The following is an 18,050-nucleotide window of genomic DNA, read 5'->3' on the forward strand; positions in this document are numbered from 1 at the left end:
TCATGAAGGGGACCAGGATGGCAATGCTTGGTTGTTAGTAGGTAGGGTTAACACTTGACTTTCAAGAGCACTTTTGTGTTATGCTCCAGTTGGACTTAAGTCCTCAAACTGCTGGAGAACAGTGCGGAAAGAACAGGCGCTGTTTTCTCCTGGTAGGGATTAGTTTTTAGTTCCAAGAGCTCCTGCCACGTTTTGTCACCCTGCAACCTTATCCTTCAATCTCTTTGAATTATGGAGGGCAGCATGTGTATAAATGTCCCTCTCCAGCAGACTTCATCGTGGTCATCATGACTCCAGTATTTTTTAATGTTTCTTAATTGTACATATGATTATTTTGTGTTCTATCACTGAGCAGCAGTGAACCATCTGATTGGCCTATCAGAGTTCTCTTTGGGAATTAGTTGACTTGATCAGCATTTCTGATCTGGCTATTGTTCACGATTGCACTCAACAAAAAAAAAAATTACATATATACATGCACACATACATGTTCCTTAAGTTTATCGTAGCTGGAGGAGGTAGGGGGATAAGCTCCCCCAGCTATTAAAGGCTCCTAATGGCATGCATCTCAAATAATTTCTGGCAACCAAGTCCAGGCCTTGGCCTTCATGTGTGGCTTAGCTAATAAGACTGGAAGAACCAGTTCTACTAACAGCAGGAGGGGCAAAAATGGGTTACTCGCACTTTAAAACTAGTTGCTATGGTTTCACCAGCCATGGTTGGCAGCTCATCTGGGAGAAGGAAATCTCTGATCTCAAACCTCCACTGCCCTGCAGCTGCACCCACTCAAGCAAAAAGCTTCAGGAATAAACCCCGAAGAAAAATCCAGAGCTGGACTCCCCAAGACAGTCCTACATTGAGTTCAACGCTGACTGTCAACTACTGTGACGCCACTGCATTGGTCTGTTCCTTCCCTTGAATTCATCAGTGTGGAGAGGAGGAATCTGCTGCATGGGCAACAGGTTGCTCTCCATTTCATACTGCCCTGGCTTGTGTATCACATACATAACAAGGACATGGTTGATCCCAATACAGTATATATACAAACACACACACTTAGGCTTTAATTAGCAGCAATGACAAGCAGATTTAAGCAACTCTACATTCTGATTTAAAAAGTACTGAACAATTATAAAAACTCCTTTGAACATTCTGACAGCAGGAGTCATCGGACATGGTGGCCCGTGAGCAGGGTCTCTAGTTAAACTGTAGTCTAAAAAGCTGAAAAAAAAATTAGCATTCCTACAGAATGGAGTTATGATGCCCTGCCCTAATGCTCATTCTTTACTTAATAGAAAAACACAGTTAAATACAGACATGAAAGTTTGTAAGATTACAGTAATTATTTTTAGGTAACTTGGCAGAAATAAAGCTAGCTAATGAAAGGGTACATTTCTAACACAGACAATGCAATTTTTGGAAGCAAGGCACTGCAAAAGTATTTCAGTAGGAAGGAAATTGATCACTTCTAATTATACAAATAAATAATTTTCACTTTACCGCTGTTTCCATTTGTCATATTAATTGTAAGTAAATGAATGACAAAATACAATGATTCATCTTTGTGAACAAAGTAATAAACATAATACTAGACACTAACTGGTTAGTTATACTGATGTTACAGCAAGAATTCTATTTCTGAAAGGTCAGAATCTGCATTGTTAATTAAGGTGTTATTCTCCACGTCTCTAATCACTACTAACAATGCATAAATACTGCTTTTCTCACGTCACCTTTCCTTATTTTATCTATCACTTGTTTCTTGAAGGAGATCTTTTATGGATAATCACCTGTGCTCATAAATGATACCCAGAAAAGCTGATATGTTGGATTTCTTCATATGCTTAACTGTAATTAATATTAATAATCAATATATTGTTGCATTAATGGATTTTCCACACAAAGTTTACAAGGGTGACCTTACAGAATCTTTAAAGATGATTTTCTGAAAGACTTTCAAATGCAATTCCCTTTCACTCCAAGGGCTAAACAACTGTTTGATTACACTAATATTATTCACTGTTGCAAATATTTTCAATTTGGAGCCCTAAAATTGTACAAAATCTACTTCTGCATTTGAAAATTACATCAGTGAGAAAGTTCTCAACAAAGCTGCTTAATTTCCTCGTGTCTTCTGAAATTAATCCTCCCGTATTCTTGTTGGGATTGACCCCATTTAATTGGCTGAACTGTGCAGAGCAACTTCACTTAAGTGCAAAAGCACTTAAACTACAGTCGGCCCTCCTTATCCGCAAGGGATTGGTTCCAGGACCCTTCGCGGATACCGAAAAACGCGGATACTCAAGTCCCTCATTCAACCTGTCTCAATGCGGTGGACCTTAGGACTCAGCGGAACCCTGGACCTTATTTAACCTGTCTCAGTGCGGTGGGCATTAGGACCCGGCGGCGGAGCTCTGAATCCGCAGTGTTTCTCTTCATGAAAATAATCACGATCACGACTGAAAATAAAGTAGAAATAATAAAGTGATCGGAAAGAGGTGAAACGCCGTCGGACACTGGAAAAGCATTAGGCTACAGTCGATCAATGATCGGAACAATTTTAAAGGATAAAGTGAGAAAGGCCCTGCCCTGATGAAAGCTACAATTATTACTAAGCAACGCAGTGGTAAATTATTGGGTTTTGATGTTTTCGGTTTTTGATCCTCACATCAACCTGGCACGGATGGAAAGCGTGCTTGGGAGCGGTCTGTCACTGGATCGAACTCGGGAATTTCCGTCCCCGAGCCTGGCGCTGAAACATACGTTTCTTAAGTGTTTTATATGCATAGAAAGGTAAAATATATACTATATACTGACAAATGTTTGACTAACTGACGCTAAATAACACCAGATGTACCTGCTCCGACTTACTTAGTAAGAGAACTTTCAGTTTTTTTCCGATCCCGATCCACGATAACCTACGCACATCTTCTCGTATACTTTAAATCATCTCCAGATTTATAATACCTAATACAATGTAAATGCTATGTAAAATAGTTGTTATACTGCATTGTTTAGGGAATAATGACAAGAAAAAAAAGTTTGTACATGTTTGAACAGCAAGTGCTCGAAGAGCATTTCCGAGTTTTCTCGTTTCGCGGTTGGTTGAATTCACGCACGTGGAACTCGCGGATAAGGAGGGCCGACTGTATAAGTTTACCAAACCTCTGAAGTATCATTCTCAGCAACACTCAGTAACTACACCAATGGAGTTGCGTTTAGCAGAAAGCCATGGTTAATAAAATTCTTAGGTGCTTAAATTAGACCTGCACCTTCACTATGCCATTTTCTAGCCCTATTGCTATCAACAGGCTCTTCTGGAATTGCTGTCTCTTCCAACCAATGTTCTGTAGGATGAACTTGGCCGACTTCATGCCTACCTACATCAACAATATAAAAAGACATTGAAACCATTAAAAAAACTAAACATTAAGCATCAATGTGCATCACAAATAAACACACACAAGGGTAGCTATTGAAGACTTTGGCATTCCTCTCTTCTTCAATCTCATACAAATTGATAACATCTATGCCAGAAACGAATGCCGCCTGTTTTATGTGTGCTGCTCATTTATCATTTCCTTCATTTGATCCTCTTTGATTTCACAGTCGCTTCTGATCGTTGCTGCTCCTGTATACACCCTTACTCGCGCAGTCTCACCGATCTGATGTCAGTTCTAATGTAAATTACATTCGTTTGACTGAATAAATAAAATGTTAATTTATGCAGCTTTCAAAAATATTTTAACTAAGTAACTCAAATTTTCTAGTGTTTATGATAAACAATAGAGGTCAAATCTGCTCATAATTAGAAATAATCATATTACAATGGAATAGTAACATTAGGTTTAAAGTTAGAAGGACTGGCTGCAATTGATCGTTATATATATATTTTTTTTTAAATTAAGAAACTGACTAATAGAATATTCACAATTTATCAATGCACTGCCTCCTTGCGCCAATAAGGAAAATTTTTAAATCCACACTCTGAATACGGTACTTGTTATAAATTTTATCTATTCATTACTCTCTTAACAGTGCTGGATTACATAATTATAAATGGCTATTTGCTTAAGAATAGCTCAGTGGAAGGAGAATGTATTCAAAGGATTGGGCATTGCTGGAAAATCCATTATTTATTGCCATCTCTCATTACCTTCGGGAAGGTGATGGTGAACTGTTTACCTTTGTATATATGGTTGATGTGGAGTATGAAATGTTAAGGTAGGGAGTTTTGACCTAGCAATAACAAAATGATGGTGATACTAATTCAAAATCAGCAGTGTATGCAACTTGGAATTCATGTTTTTTAGTGCACTGACCTTATGACTTCCACCACCTCAAAAGATAAATATAGGAAATGCTGTCAAAGACTTCTATTGTCCCACAGTCTCAACAACAGTTTAAGATTTTTAGTACTTTTCTTAACCTCCTCAGTTAGTCATGTATCAATATTTCCTGGAGATTTTTTTAAAAATCCACAGAATATGCATTAATAAGCATTCTGAATACTCCCTGCAAATGCTTCCTAACATATGTAATGGTAATCTTTTTTTGTTATCTGATTACCCAATCTACCTTAGCCCATGCAGAACCCATAGTTATATAATTGGCTTTAAGTTTCCAACTGATCCTCATTACTTATGAAATTAATAAAACGCTATCACATTGCAATCACTTTTCCACAAAGTATGAAATTAACCTGGTCTTATTACACAAAGCAGCCTGCTGCCTAATTGTTTTTACAAGTACTGTTCAAGAAAATTATCTGAATTGGACTATAGTAATTTGACCTGAAAAGTATTTTAGACAACTTGATTTTCCTAGTGCATACAAAGTTTAAATTCCCACTAATGCTACAGGTTTTTATTTAAATTTGCTAGCACGAGGGGGTATAGTTTTAAGGTGCTTGGAAGTAGGTACAGAGGAGATGTCAGGGGTAAGTTTTTTTTATGCAGAGTGGTGAATACGTGGAATGGGCTGCCAGCAGCGGCGGAAATGACAGGATCTTTTAAGAGACTTTTGGATAGGTACATGGAGATTAGAAAAATAGAGGACTATGGGTAAAGCCTAGGTAGTTCTAAGGTAGGGACATGTTCAGCACAGCTTTGTGGGCCAAAGGGCCTAAATTATGCTGTATGTTTCTATGTTTCCCTCTGCAGCTGTGTGCTTTTAAAACAGGACCGTACTTTGTGTTTATTTCTATCCCCACTGACACTACAGTCCTGGGCCAAAATCATTCCTTTTTCCTGAACTTAAAACATTCTGTATTATCACCAGTAGCCTGCCTACATTTTGTTTGTCCCTTCAAGTTCTCAAGAACTCTTAAGTATTTAATTTTCAATCTGAGTCATCAGCCAATCCTTCAAAAACCACTAGGTCGCGCAAATTCACCTGTATGTGCCAAGTATTTTCTGTTAATATTATAAATGCATCAATGGCTATGATACACTTAATTTTTTGCCAACCATCTTTGAATTGACAATAACTAATGCACCAGAACTATTAGATTCTCTATCCCTTCCTTTCTCATTCTACCTATATTTCACCTTGGAGCTTTAATACTTCCAGTCATGTCTTTATTTTTATTCATTTAGAGATGCAGTCCAGTAACAGGGCCTTCTGGCCCCACAAGCACACCACCCAATTGACATCCATGTGGCCAACTGACCAATTAACCCGTATGTCTTTGGAATGTGTCAGGAAACCTGAGCAGCTGGAAGAAACCGACACAGTTACTTGGAGAAAATACAAGCTCCTTATAGACTGCAGCAGGAATTGAACCCTGATTGATTATCACTGGTGCTATAAAGCAACTGCACAAACTGCTATGCGACAGTGCCATCCCTTTCCTTATCCTTAACCAAACCATCCACTTATTTCAACTTAAAGCCCTCTGGTATCCTGGCAAATTAGATAACCAAGTTCAGCTGAGGATGAATGGATCCTACAGTGCTCTTCCTTCTGGTTCTGAATTCAGCATCCCTTTCTCCCACAACATCCCTTGGGTGAATAATTCCATTTTGGTCAGTCTCAAGTTTTGAATGTTTGACGTCCCTAAGATTATTATTCTTGAATTTTAATTTGATTCCAAAGTTCTATCAGCAGAAACTCATTTCCACTTCAAGAACCGAAATTCCTCAAATTGCAGATGTGATTGTCAAAGACCTTTCCGGTTCATAGACACTCCCACGATGCTGTAGCTGTCCTATTATCCCTATTCAAATACCTTGCATGTTAAATGAGGCTTCTGTTTCCCTGTAACTGATTAGCTTACAATTAGTGCTTATTACTTCTACAACCTTTGTCTAGCTTGTTGTAGCTCGTTAAAGAGCACGTAAAGTTGTTTTTATTCCCTGTGCTGATTCTCTCGCCATCAGCTGCAGATCGAGCTTGGCACTGACATCATTCAGGAGTCAGTCCACTCACTCAGTTCTCTTGAGGTTGAGAGCTCCTGATGATTCACTGAAGATTTCCATCCAGGTCCATTCCCAGCCTTTGATATCCTGGGTGTTCCTTCCAAGTGTCATTCAGTACAGAGGAGGACTGATTGTCAGAGTGAGTTAGGTGGGTGATAACCAGCAGAAAGTTTTGCTGTTCATGTCTGCCCCGAAAACAAGAGGTCTAGACTCAGACTCAGATGCCCAGGTCATCATACCTCAACTCTATACTACTGCAATGTCATTTTTGGTACATTTGCCCTGTTGGTGGGAAAGGCATAGTTGGGCAGCATAATGGAGGAGTTTGGAATATTAGCAGCAAAGTATGGTTCTATAAATACAACCATATCAGTTTTGCCAGTTCCTCAGGTGTTTGAGAGGAAAGTTAAGTAAGCTTGGTATCGCCTTGCCAAGTCTGAATTCAATGCTGAATCACCTAGCTTTATTCTTATCATAGCATTTCGTAAAGTTTGTGACACAAATGACCGTAATCTATCATTCCTCAGCTTCATTGTTTATTGGCCATTTCACAGTTGGGAAAATTGCTGAAGGCCTCTTCTTTTTGAACTATTAAATACTGTTCATGCAAGGGGATTTCTAGGTGATCGCACATCAAGTGATATAATTATGTCTTAAAAAGTTCTGACAAAATTAAGCAAGTTAGATAGAATGCAAGTCCAACTTCACTTTCATGTCTTTTGAGATCTAGAAGCAATTCTGCAAAAGGATTTTTTAGCTGAAGACTATCTAAACAATGAAACAAATTTAAGGTCTATCCTAATATTTCATGTAACACTTTTCTATGAGAATCATAAAAAAACCTTATATTTACATATTTAGGATAAATATTTACATACTTATTAGTTCCTTACTTTGTATTATAGATGTCAAGACAATAAATCTTAAATCAAATAAAACAAAGCAGCTAAAATCAAGGTCAAGTTATTAAGTCTTCCACTGAAGTGAAATGAAACATTTAGTTATTTGAAAATTTACTCTTCAAAAGGTTGCGTCTGTCTGCTTTGTTTTGCAGTTGTGTCCATGTTGAACAATTTCAAAGATGACAGCTAGGCAAATCTGCCTGAGCTCCAAGGATTTAACACATGACTCTTCTAACTTGCTGCCCTGGTGAGAATAGTAGGCTATTCTGACTCCTTTGTCAGTTCTGTCACATAGTTGCCATAGATCTACACCCCTTAATATCAATAACAATTAAAATGTATAATACCAGAGGGCATGCATTTAAGGTGAGAGGAAGCAACTTCAAAGGAGACACGAGGGGCAAGTTTTTTTTAAAAAAACAGAATGGTGGGTGCCTGGAATACGCTGCTTAGGGTGGTGGGAGAGACAGATAAGTTTAGCTGGGCACATGAATGTGAGGGAAGTGGAAGGATATGGACATTATGTAGGTTGACGGGATCGATTTAGTTGGCCATTTGATTACTAATTGAATTGGTTCAGCACAACATTATGGGCAGAAGGGCCTGTTCCTGTTCTATGCTCTATAAGTCCATATGTTCAAATTGTACTGGCCATTGCCATCCATAACCTTATAGAGCAGTTCAGTTTCTCCAAATCTATTCAATCAAGTTGTTTCTATGTTTTAAAGAGATTAATAAATTCCTCATACTCAGAAGAATATAAGATGGTGTATGCAAACTATCAATTTTATCTTTTAAGCTGCCAAGTCTCGTATAACCTTCCTACAGTATACTGTCCAGAACTGAAATCAGTAACCCAGATGGAGACAAATCAAGACCATAATCTATCATTCCTCAGTTTCATTTGATCTACCAAAGAAATTTAATCTGCTGGTATCCCTTTGGAACCTCTCCTCCCATTTGCTCTGCTTACTACTAATTTGATGTGAATTGCAAACTAGGTCCATATTTTTTCCTCTGAATCATGGATAAATCTGAGGACATAGAACTGATAACTGGATCAAACTACCAACCATATCTGGCCAAAATAATTTCCCACTCTTTATTGCCACTCTCTGCCTCCTAACCGCCAAACCAAATAAATAGAAGTATTTGCAAATCCATGCAAACTCACTACTGGTAATTTATATGGAATCTGATCAAATACCATCCAGAAATCTATTTAGCAAAATACTATCAGTGGACAGATCTCTGCATTTCCTAAAAGCAAATTCAACAAAATAATCTATATCAGACTAACATAATTGGATTTAATGAAGTCACACTGGCTTTCATGATCATCTCCTATTATTTTCATTGCTCAATAACTATCAAGAATGATATTTTCTAGTGGAAATAAATATAAGAATATAGCATCAGGATGTAGAATTGATTATGTTCTTATGGACTACTTACATAGATTGCTGACATTAAATCAGGAGGTGACATTTCAGTTCATTCATAGTCAGAGGTTAGGTTGAGACAATTATTCTCAGACCTACTTTCACCCCATTGTACATAAGATAAGGTATAAAATACAAACACAAATGGTTACATAACTGAAATGACAGAATGAAGAACATTGCTCTGCTGTATTCTCTTGTTACTCTTATTCTCTTATTCCAGACAAATACAAGATTTGTAAAGCTGTAAGATTAATCAATACCAAATCCTCAAAAAATATATATTGAGTGTGTTGGGTGCATGAATAAGTTCAAAAAATTAGCCTGTGGTTATAGATTTAATAAAAGTGTATTACTAAATTACACGGAAGGTGGTTAATCAGTTAATAAGCCTTAGGTGCATCGTTAAAACCTCTGTGGAAATTCATTGTTATGTTTTAATGATACAATTCTGACTAGTCAAAAAGATTCTTTGAAATAGTATTAACAAAACACTGAATTTTTACAATAAAGATGAAACAAAGGCCGTCTATCATAAGGAGAGCCAATAAAACATCAGGTCATCAAACTAGCCAAAAACTTCTATTCTAATTATAGGAGAACATGGACCATTTGGCACTAAACAAGTGTTAACACATTAGGCCACACATGGTCTGAATGTGGGCTCACGATTATTTGTCAGAGTGTACCTGCAGAGAGGGTATGGCATGTCAGCATCATGTCCACTGGAGCAGGATAAAGTCAACATGGGTTGGTTATGAGAACATCTCAGCAGCTGGCAAAGCTACAGGAGCAGATTGTCTGCCTCACTCATTGACAGGGGAACAGTAAGTAGAAGGAAAAGACACAGGAGGTGGTAAAAGGTGTTTCAAAAATGAAAAATCAACATAAGGTAGAAAACTCTACATCAATGTCTTTTTATAATCAATACAGAACTATAATGCTGTAAAGTTCAATTAGTCATGCAGTGGATATAAGCAGATACGGTACTGCACACATCATATAAATGGTTTCAGAAGATATGAATCTTGTCCAAAGACTAGAAATAATTTCAACAAGACAGATGCAATCAAATTTAAAACCTTTATGATCTTTATCCTGTCTTAAGCAGCTATTCACTTGAGAAATTCTTTACATTGACACTGAATGTTATCCAATTTCCACGCTCACTCAGATCCAATATCATCATGTGAGACTTTCAAGGTCAGCCAAATTTTATGTGCAAGACAGAAGCATTAAAGCCATAGTTGTGAATAAAGCCATATTTTCCAAATGACAATGAAAAAGTTTCAAAAATAAATCTGCAATCGTACCTTCAAGATTCCATCCCCACACCCAAATGCAGCCAGATTAATATCTTGATTGAGGCAGCAACAACGAATACGAGACTCCTGGGCGTCACTCTGATGCACTGCATTGCCAGTTTCCCCATTAATTAGCTGTTTGCAACAAAAATAACTGAGTTAATACAGAAATTATCTGAGCATCTGAAAAGACAAATAAAGGTATAATTTATACTCAAAATGACAAGGACACTAATAAAGTTGGGAAAAACATGTTTCTAGCCAGACAGGAGTACTGCAAACAGATCAAGCAGATTTAGTGCTTAACAGACCTATCAACATCCAACAGATTAAACTTCTGAAATGAAATATAGTGAGTGACACAGAATACTAGTTTCATCTGATTATGAGTGTAGGATAACATGACTGGACAATAAAAAATCATGATAGATAGACAAGTCAATCACTTCAAAAAGTGTGAGGGAAGTTACAATGTACTTTATTTGAAGTGGTCAAATTTATATATCAGACTCAAACAACAGGAATTCTGCAGATGCTGGAAATTCAAGCAACACACATCAAAGTTGTTGCGTTCACCAGCAACTTTGATGTGTGTTGCTTATATATCAGACTATTTTGTATCCCCATTGACCAAAGGAACTCAAAAAAAAAATCTCATATCCACTTGTACACAAGTTTTTTATTCCTGAGACCCAAAAACTAATTTTTTAAAAATCTTCTGACATTTGTTAGAATATTATGTTGAAAATCGTCAATCTTCATCTAAAATTACATAAATGATATAGGGAAATTATATTGCCTTATCAGCAGATATTTTTGGGTGAAGGAGTTTTCTTTAATGGCTGAATTATCTCTCTCAACTTCATTCTCCTGCCTTGTCAAAGAATTCCAGATTTGTCAGGCAATATTTTCCCTTCAGAAAACCATGCTGACTTTGGCTTATTTTATCATGTACCTTCAAGTACCCCAAACCCTCATAGTTAGTAATGGACTGCAACATCTTTCCAACCACTGAAGCCAAGCTAACTGGCTTATTATTTTCTTTCTTCTGTCTCTCTCCCTTCTTAAAGAACGCGGTGACATTTTACAATTTTCTCATCCTCCCGAACCATTCCAGAATCCAGTGCTTCTTGAAAGATCATTTCTTATAACTCCACAATCTCTTCAGCTATGTCAGTTGTGTAGTCCATCTGGTCCAGGTGACTTATCTACTTTCAGACCTTTCAGCTTCCCAATCATCCTCTCCTTAGTAACAGCAACCGCATTTGCTTCTGCTCCTGCTCTCCCAACACTCTAGAATTTTTGGCATACTGCTAGTGTCTTCTACAGTGAAGACTGATACACAATACTTTTTAAGTTTGTCCACCATCTCTTAGTCCCCATTTACTATCTCTCCAGCATCATTTTCCAGTGGTCCAATATCCAGTCTCGCCTCTCTTTTACTCTTTATACAGTATATCTGGGGGAAAGGACCTTTTGCAATCCTCTTTTATATTATTGGCTAGCTTACATCTTTTCTCACCTTATGGCTTCTTTTTTAGTTGCTTTCTGTTGGTGTTTAAAAGCTTCCCAATCCTCTAACTTGCCACAAATTGTTACTATATTATATGCCCTCTCGTTTGCTTTTATGCTGTCTTTGACTTCACCTGTCAGCCACAGTTGCCTCATCCTCCCTTTTAGAATACGTCTTCACCTATGGGATGTATCTATCCTGTGCCTTCCGAATTTGCCTCCAGAAACTGTCAGCACTCCTGCTAGTGTTTCCTTCCAATCAACTTTGGCCAGCTCCTCTCTCATGCCTCTGTAATTCCCTTTACTCCACTGTAATAATGATATATCTGACTTAAGCTCATTTGCCTTCCTTGTACTGACTTCGGGTTTAAAATGGTGTTACCCAATGCATGCAATGGCTCACTGGTAGTTCAAAAGGTAAGAAATTCAACAAAAAAACATTCCTAATAACATCTTTGCTTAAGTAACTTGTGGTAAACTATCACTGTAATCATGGAAGGAGCAAGTGGGAGTGAAGCTAATTCAAAGGATGGGCAGTGCAAATGCATTCCAAAGCCAAGGAGCAATGTGTTCAAGATGGTGTCGCAGACAGAGTTGGTACTGCTGTCGCTGTTGCAGTGAACAACTTGGAGAGGAGCTGTTGTGGAATAGTTTCGGTGCCAGTCCACCTAACCTGAGTGCGAGGTTGGATTGCTCCAAGCACCGAGGTGATTTGGTGAGACCGAGAGTGGCTTCAGGTTGTGCAGCCCAAGCCTGGTGTTGCACCAGGATCCAGATCTTAGAGTGAGGCACTACCTGGTGTTTGGACAATTTAAACTCTGGTCCAGATAGAACAGAAAGCACAAGTGTAGGGACCAGAGGCAAGGGTCAGTCTGATTTCACATGCTGTCCCGCGATATTTACTCCTCTCTCTGGTGGCTGTTGTGTCTGTGAGCTTCGCTGTGTTTTTGCCCTGCTAATATGATAAACTGAGATCGAGGCTTAGGTCCACTCTGGCTGCTCTGGAGAGCAGATCTAAGGACTCAGTCTGGTTCGGAATATTGTCCTTTGCGCCTACTGTTTGCATGATGTGTTTGTGTGCATGTTCTTTTTCCTTTCTCAGCACAGTGGTTACAGTCCTTTTTTTTGAAATTGGGTTCTTTGAGTTTCTTGCTTTGTGGCTGTCTGTAAGCAAACAAACCTCAAGGCATATAATTTACAAATTCTTTGAAAATAAATATACTTTGAATCTTTGACTCAACCTGCACATTAACCTTTAGGGTATCCTACATTACACCTCTGATTTCTGAATTCTCTCCCATCTATAATCTTTGTTTCTTTACCAAAGTACAAGACCATACACTTCCCTACATCGTACTCCAGATGATACTCCTTTGCCCAATCACCCAACCTGGTCCAACTCCACTCGTAGACTCTTTGCCAGTACCACCTGCTCCTTCACCACAAGGTTTTTATCATGTGCAAACTTGGCCACAAAGTCATCATTTCTGCAATCTAGATCATTAATGTGTAACATGAAAAATTGCAGAACCAAAACCCTATACAACACCACTAATCGTCAGTAGCCAAACAGAAAAAACTCCATTTCCACTCTTTGTTTCTGCCAGTCAGCCAAACACTTATCCATTTCAGTACCTTTACCTTAATAACATAGGCTCCTATGTTGTTTAGCAGCATTGTGCAGTACCTTATCAAAAGCCTTCTCCAATACAAGTAAACAACGATTACTGACTCCTCATTGTCTATCCTGTGTATTACTTCTTCAAATAATTCCTACAGATTTGTCAGGCAAGATCTCTCTTTAAGGAAACTATGCTGATTTTGGCCTATTTTACCATGTGCTTCCAAATACAGTTGAAACTGGTTTATTGGGCCAGCGCCACTTATTTGGGACAACCTTTAAACAACCAAACCAAGTCAAGAAAATAGCTGGGACTCCTTTTACTTATTTGGGACAGGAAACTATTGCCGAAGAGTTTTTAAACTCGTGTTAGTTGCGTGCATGTCATATGGCCATTAGACACCATACACCGTGCATGTGTTGGAATTCATAAAACAGTAATTTTTGTCATTGATAGTTGGCGAGTAATAAGCAGTAAGGCAATTTAAAACTGCTTTACTCACTGCAGTTTCAAGCATTCAGGCTTGGAGATGCCAGAAGCAGATGGGAGTGAAAAAGAAATGATTTCACTACTTCAACAAGTTAGAACCTATGAAGAATTTGAAGCTATCAACAATCATCTTGACTGCTACAATGAAAATGAAGATTTGGAGGATGCAATTATCGAAAGCATTCTATGAACGTTATCAAGTCAGGCTAAACAGCCTACAAGTTCCTACTTTTTTCCTACCTTCTTTCTTAATGAGTAGTGTGACAACAGTGATTCTCCACTCTCTGGATTCACTCCTGAGTCTACTGATTCTTGACAGATCATTCCTAATGCCTCCACAATCTCTTCATCCACCTCTATCAGAATCCTGGAGTGTCATCTATTCAGTCCAAGTGACTTAGCCACCTTCAGGCCTTTCAGCTTCCCAAGCACCTTCCTATATGTAGTGACGAGACTCACTTCTGCCCTGACTCTATCAAATTTATGGCACATTGCTGGTGTCTTTCATAGTGAAGAGTGATGCAAAATACTTATTCTGTTCATCGCCATTTCTTTATTCCCCATTACTACCTCTCCAGTGTCATTTTCCAACAATCCAATGTCTACTCTTGCCTCTCTGTTACACTATACATAGGAAAAACTTTTGATATCCTCTTTTGTATTTTTGGCTGTCTTGCCTTCATATTTCATTTATTTCCTCCACTTATTGCTCTTTTTGTTTGCCTTCTAATAGTTTTTAAAAGCTTCCCAACTGTCTGGTTTCCCACTAATTTTTGTATTATTGTATGTCCTCTCTTTTGTTTTTATGTTGTATTTAATTTCCCTTGTCACCCATAGTTGCCTCATCCTCCCCTTTAGAATACTACTTCTTCGGGATGAGTCTCCAATACCTTTTTATGCTAACTTCTTTCAGCACATCATTCACTCTTACCTATTGGTTTCCATTAATTTCAAGCTTTTTTTGTGAAATACAAAGCAACACACACAAGGAGGGTCTTGGCCTGAAACATCAACTGTTTACTCTTTTCCACAGATGCTGCATGACCGGCTGAGTTCCTTGTGGATGTACAGAGGAGGTTTCCTATAGTGAGAGTGTCTAGGATGAGAGGGCACAGCCTCAGATCAAAGGTCATCACTTTAGAACAAAGATGAGGAAAAATTTCTTTCGTTAGAGGGTGGTGAATATGTGGAATTCATTGCTACAGATAGCTGCGGATGTTAAGGATTCTTAATCCTTGGGCTCTCTTTGTTTTAATATAATCTTTTTTCCTCAGGATCAAGAATGTCTTGCTTTGCTCAAGTTTTGAAAATTTTGAGGTGACTGATATGGCCAATGTCAGAACTAAACTCTTCTACAGGGTGGGGGCAGAGACGTCTGAGTGGTGTGCTCCTTCTGACATTTACGCAAGGTTTCTCTGTGGTTACCATGTATGTACTCCAGGTTCTCATCACCATCCTGAATGTTCCTTCTCCATTTTTGGTAGTCTTCAGCCAGGGATTCCTCAGGGTCAATGGGAATATTGAGTTTTCTCAAGGAAGCAAATGGTGAATTCCTTCACTGTTGTCCACCTTTCAAAGCATATGCTCCCGAAACACAGCAAGTTGTCCACGTTTCCCAGCACCTCACACAAACCTCTACTGACGGAGGGCAGTGTTTTCTACGGTAAGCACATTGGTAGAAGACCTTACTTTTACTGAATTGAGCATGGGATCCATTCTCCAATATGCTTCAATGAATGAGCCGAGGTACCTCGGAGCTCAGCTTTTGAGAATGTGCAGACATTAGTGTTGTCTGCATCCTGCAGTTTAGCTACTGAGGTTTGGGGGACCTTGTTTCTGGAGTGTACTTGCTGCTTTCAATTAATTCTGAACACTAGCTTCATTCTTGTGAAAAGCAAGCAGCACAAATGCAGAAAAAATTTGACAGAAGTGTTAGTGCAAATATGTACTTGTGCACTTGTTTGTAATCAGTGTTCACTAAGATTGGCTCCATTATAGAGCTTTTGATTAGGATGCTACCCTGCAATTGTAAACTAGGTCAAATGTTTGTGGCAGCCAAATCTGACTAATGTGTTCCACAATCCATACCGAGTGATGGAGTCAAAGCTTTCTAAAGTGTCTTTCCAACTCAAGGCACATACAGATATTGATGGTTTTGTTTAGATTTAAGATCCTGGTTTCAGTTTGAACTAAATCACTTTAAGCTTGATATAAAATTCTATCACATTAGGATAATTTATCCTTGAAATTAAATAAAAACTGCATACTGAAATAAGAGCTGTATATCTCCAGCATCTTTCTAACTATATTCAGTAAATTAGTCCCAAAAGCAAAACAGCATATGATCTCATCTGCAAACCAACTTTGATTACTTCCTCTTCAGCTCAGAATCAGAATCTGAATCTTATACTGGAACTTGTCATGAATTTTTTTGTTAAGCAGCAGCTGTGTATTGCAACTCATAATAATAAAGCATTACTATTGTCTCGTATACTTTCTCGAGTTTATTATCTGTAACTTATGGTGTGTGTGTATATATATAGTGCAAAAAGAGGAAAAAAAAAGTAGTGAGGTAGTGTTCGTGGGTTCAATGTCCATTCAAAAATCTGATGGCAGAGGGGAAGAAGCCGTTCCTGAATCATCCAGTGTGTGTCTTCAGGCTCCTGTACCTCCTTTCTGATGATTGCAATGAGAAGGGAGTATGTCCTGGATGGTACTGGTCCTTAATGATGGATGCTGCCTTTTTGAGGCATCGCTCCATGATGAGTTTCAGGAAGCTGGGGAGTGGGGAGGCTTGTACCCATGATGGAGCTGATTCAGTTCACAACTATCTGGAGCTTATTTCAATCTAGTGCAGTGCTCCCCCCCCCCACTATATCAGACGTTGATTCAGCTGGTTAGAATGCTCTCCACAGTACACTATAGAAAGTTGCGAAGGCTTTTGCGACACACTGACTTTTGTCAAACTCCTAATGAAATATAGCCACTGTCATGTCTTCTTTGGAACTGCTTTGTAGCTTTCCTTTCACTGATCTTTTCTTCTCTGCATTAAGTATTCTTCCTTGTGTACCAAATGAACTTTAAATGCCACTACATTGGAAGTATACAGCGAATAGAAAATGAAGCAATTGAAGTACATTAAACTGATGATTTTTGTTTAGAAAGATTTTATTTGTTCTCACTTTCTCCTTCTTTTGAATCAGCAAATGGAAACAGCAAATAGACGATCTGGTCAGATCTAATAAATTGGCTGCTCTGAGAAGAGCTGCTTAAATCAACAATACAGAGAGCCACTGAGAATCCAATTCATAACCTTCTCATTAGGAACAAAAAAATGCTTACCTGTAAACATTTTTTATTGTCAGATACTAGAACAAAAGTTTCATTCTGTTGGAAGATTGCATCCATGCACTGTATCAAAGAAGCAGCGGAGGAACTATGCACTTTATTTGTCTCCCATAGCTGTCAAAACAAAATATAATTTAAGTGTTATAACCAGAAGATTTATGAATAATTTCACTGCTCTAGCCTATTATCCACACAATACAACCAATTCACCCAAACCAAATGACATTAAGTTTCATAAAAAAGTTTAAAAGATATTAAAGTGATATTGGAAAAACCCAGCACCATCTTGCTGGTGTGTAATCTATTTGATATCCTAAAAAACAAGTCAGAGGAAAGTAGAGGACAATACAACTTTTGAGATAACATAAAACATAATGCTTCACTATGAAAAAGGGTTATAGTGTAATGCAGAAACTAATTAGATTAGATTAGATTATGAGGACACGCAGTCCTCTTTTATTGTCATTTAGTAATGCATGCATTAAGAAATGATACAATGTTCCTCCAGTATGATATCACAGAAACACAAGACAAACCAAGACTAAAAACTGACAAAAACCACATAATTATAACATATTATACCGTAATTTGATAAAGAACAGACCATGGGCACGGTAAAAAAAAAAGTCTCAAAGTCTTTCGAAAGTCCCAACATCTCACGCAGACGGTAGAAGGAAGAAAAACTCTCCCTGTCATGAACCTCTAGCACCGCAAACTTGCCGATGCAGCACCCGGGAAGCACCCGACCACAGCCGACTCTTGAGTCCGTCCAAAAACTTCGAGCCACCGACCAGCCCTCCGACACCGAGCAACTCTGCCAAGCACCTCGACTCCGGCCCCGGCAACAGGCAAAGCCGAGGATTTGGGGCCTTCCCCTCTGGAGATGCTCGATCGCACAGTAGCAGTGGAAGCGAAGCAGACATTTCAGAAGTTTCTCCAGATGTTCCTCCGTCTGTCTCCATCAAATAGGATTGTGCATGGTACCTACTTAACAAATACTGATATCATTTTG

General features: G+C 38.4%; 1 protein-coding gene across 3 annotated transcripts in view; it reads right to left on the bottom strand.

Moving 5' to 3' along the window:
* The window catches only part of apaf1 (apoptotic peptidase activating factor 1), a 230,212-nt gene that overhangs the window by 77,718 nt on the left and 134,444 nt on the right, over positions 1 to 18,050 (bottom strand). For 2 of the 3 annotated variants that reach the window (XM_072241593.1, XM_072241594.1), the window contains exons 20-21: positions 17,033 to 17,152; positions 10,077 to 10,202 (exon numbers count right to left, since the gene is read on the bottom strand). In XM_072241593.1, coding sequence (XP_072097694.1) covers positions 10,077 to 10,202; positions 17,033 to 17,152 — 246 coding nt within the window. Of the gene's footprint in view, positions 1 to 3,272; positions 3,381 to 10,076; positions 10,203 to 17,032; positions 17,153 to 18,050 lie in introns of all 3 variants that reach the window. The other variant, XM_072241592.1, reaches the window with a different exon arrangement.

The sequence above is a fragment of the Mobula birostris genome, chromosome 23 (assembly GCF_030028105.1).
Source record: "Mobula birostris isolate sMobBir1 chromosome 23, sMobBir1.hap1, whole genome shotgun sequence".
NCBI lineage: Eukaryota > Metazoa > Chordata > Chondrichthyes > Myliobatiformes > Myliobatidae > Mobula > Mobula birostris.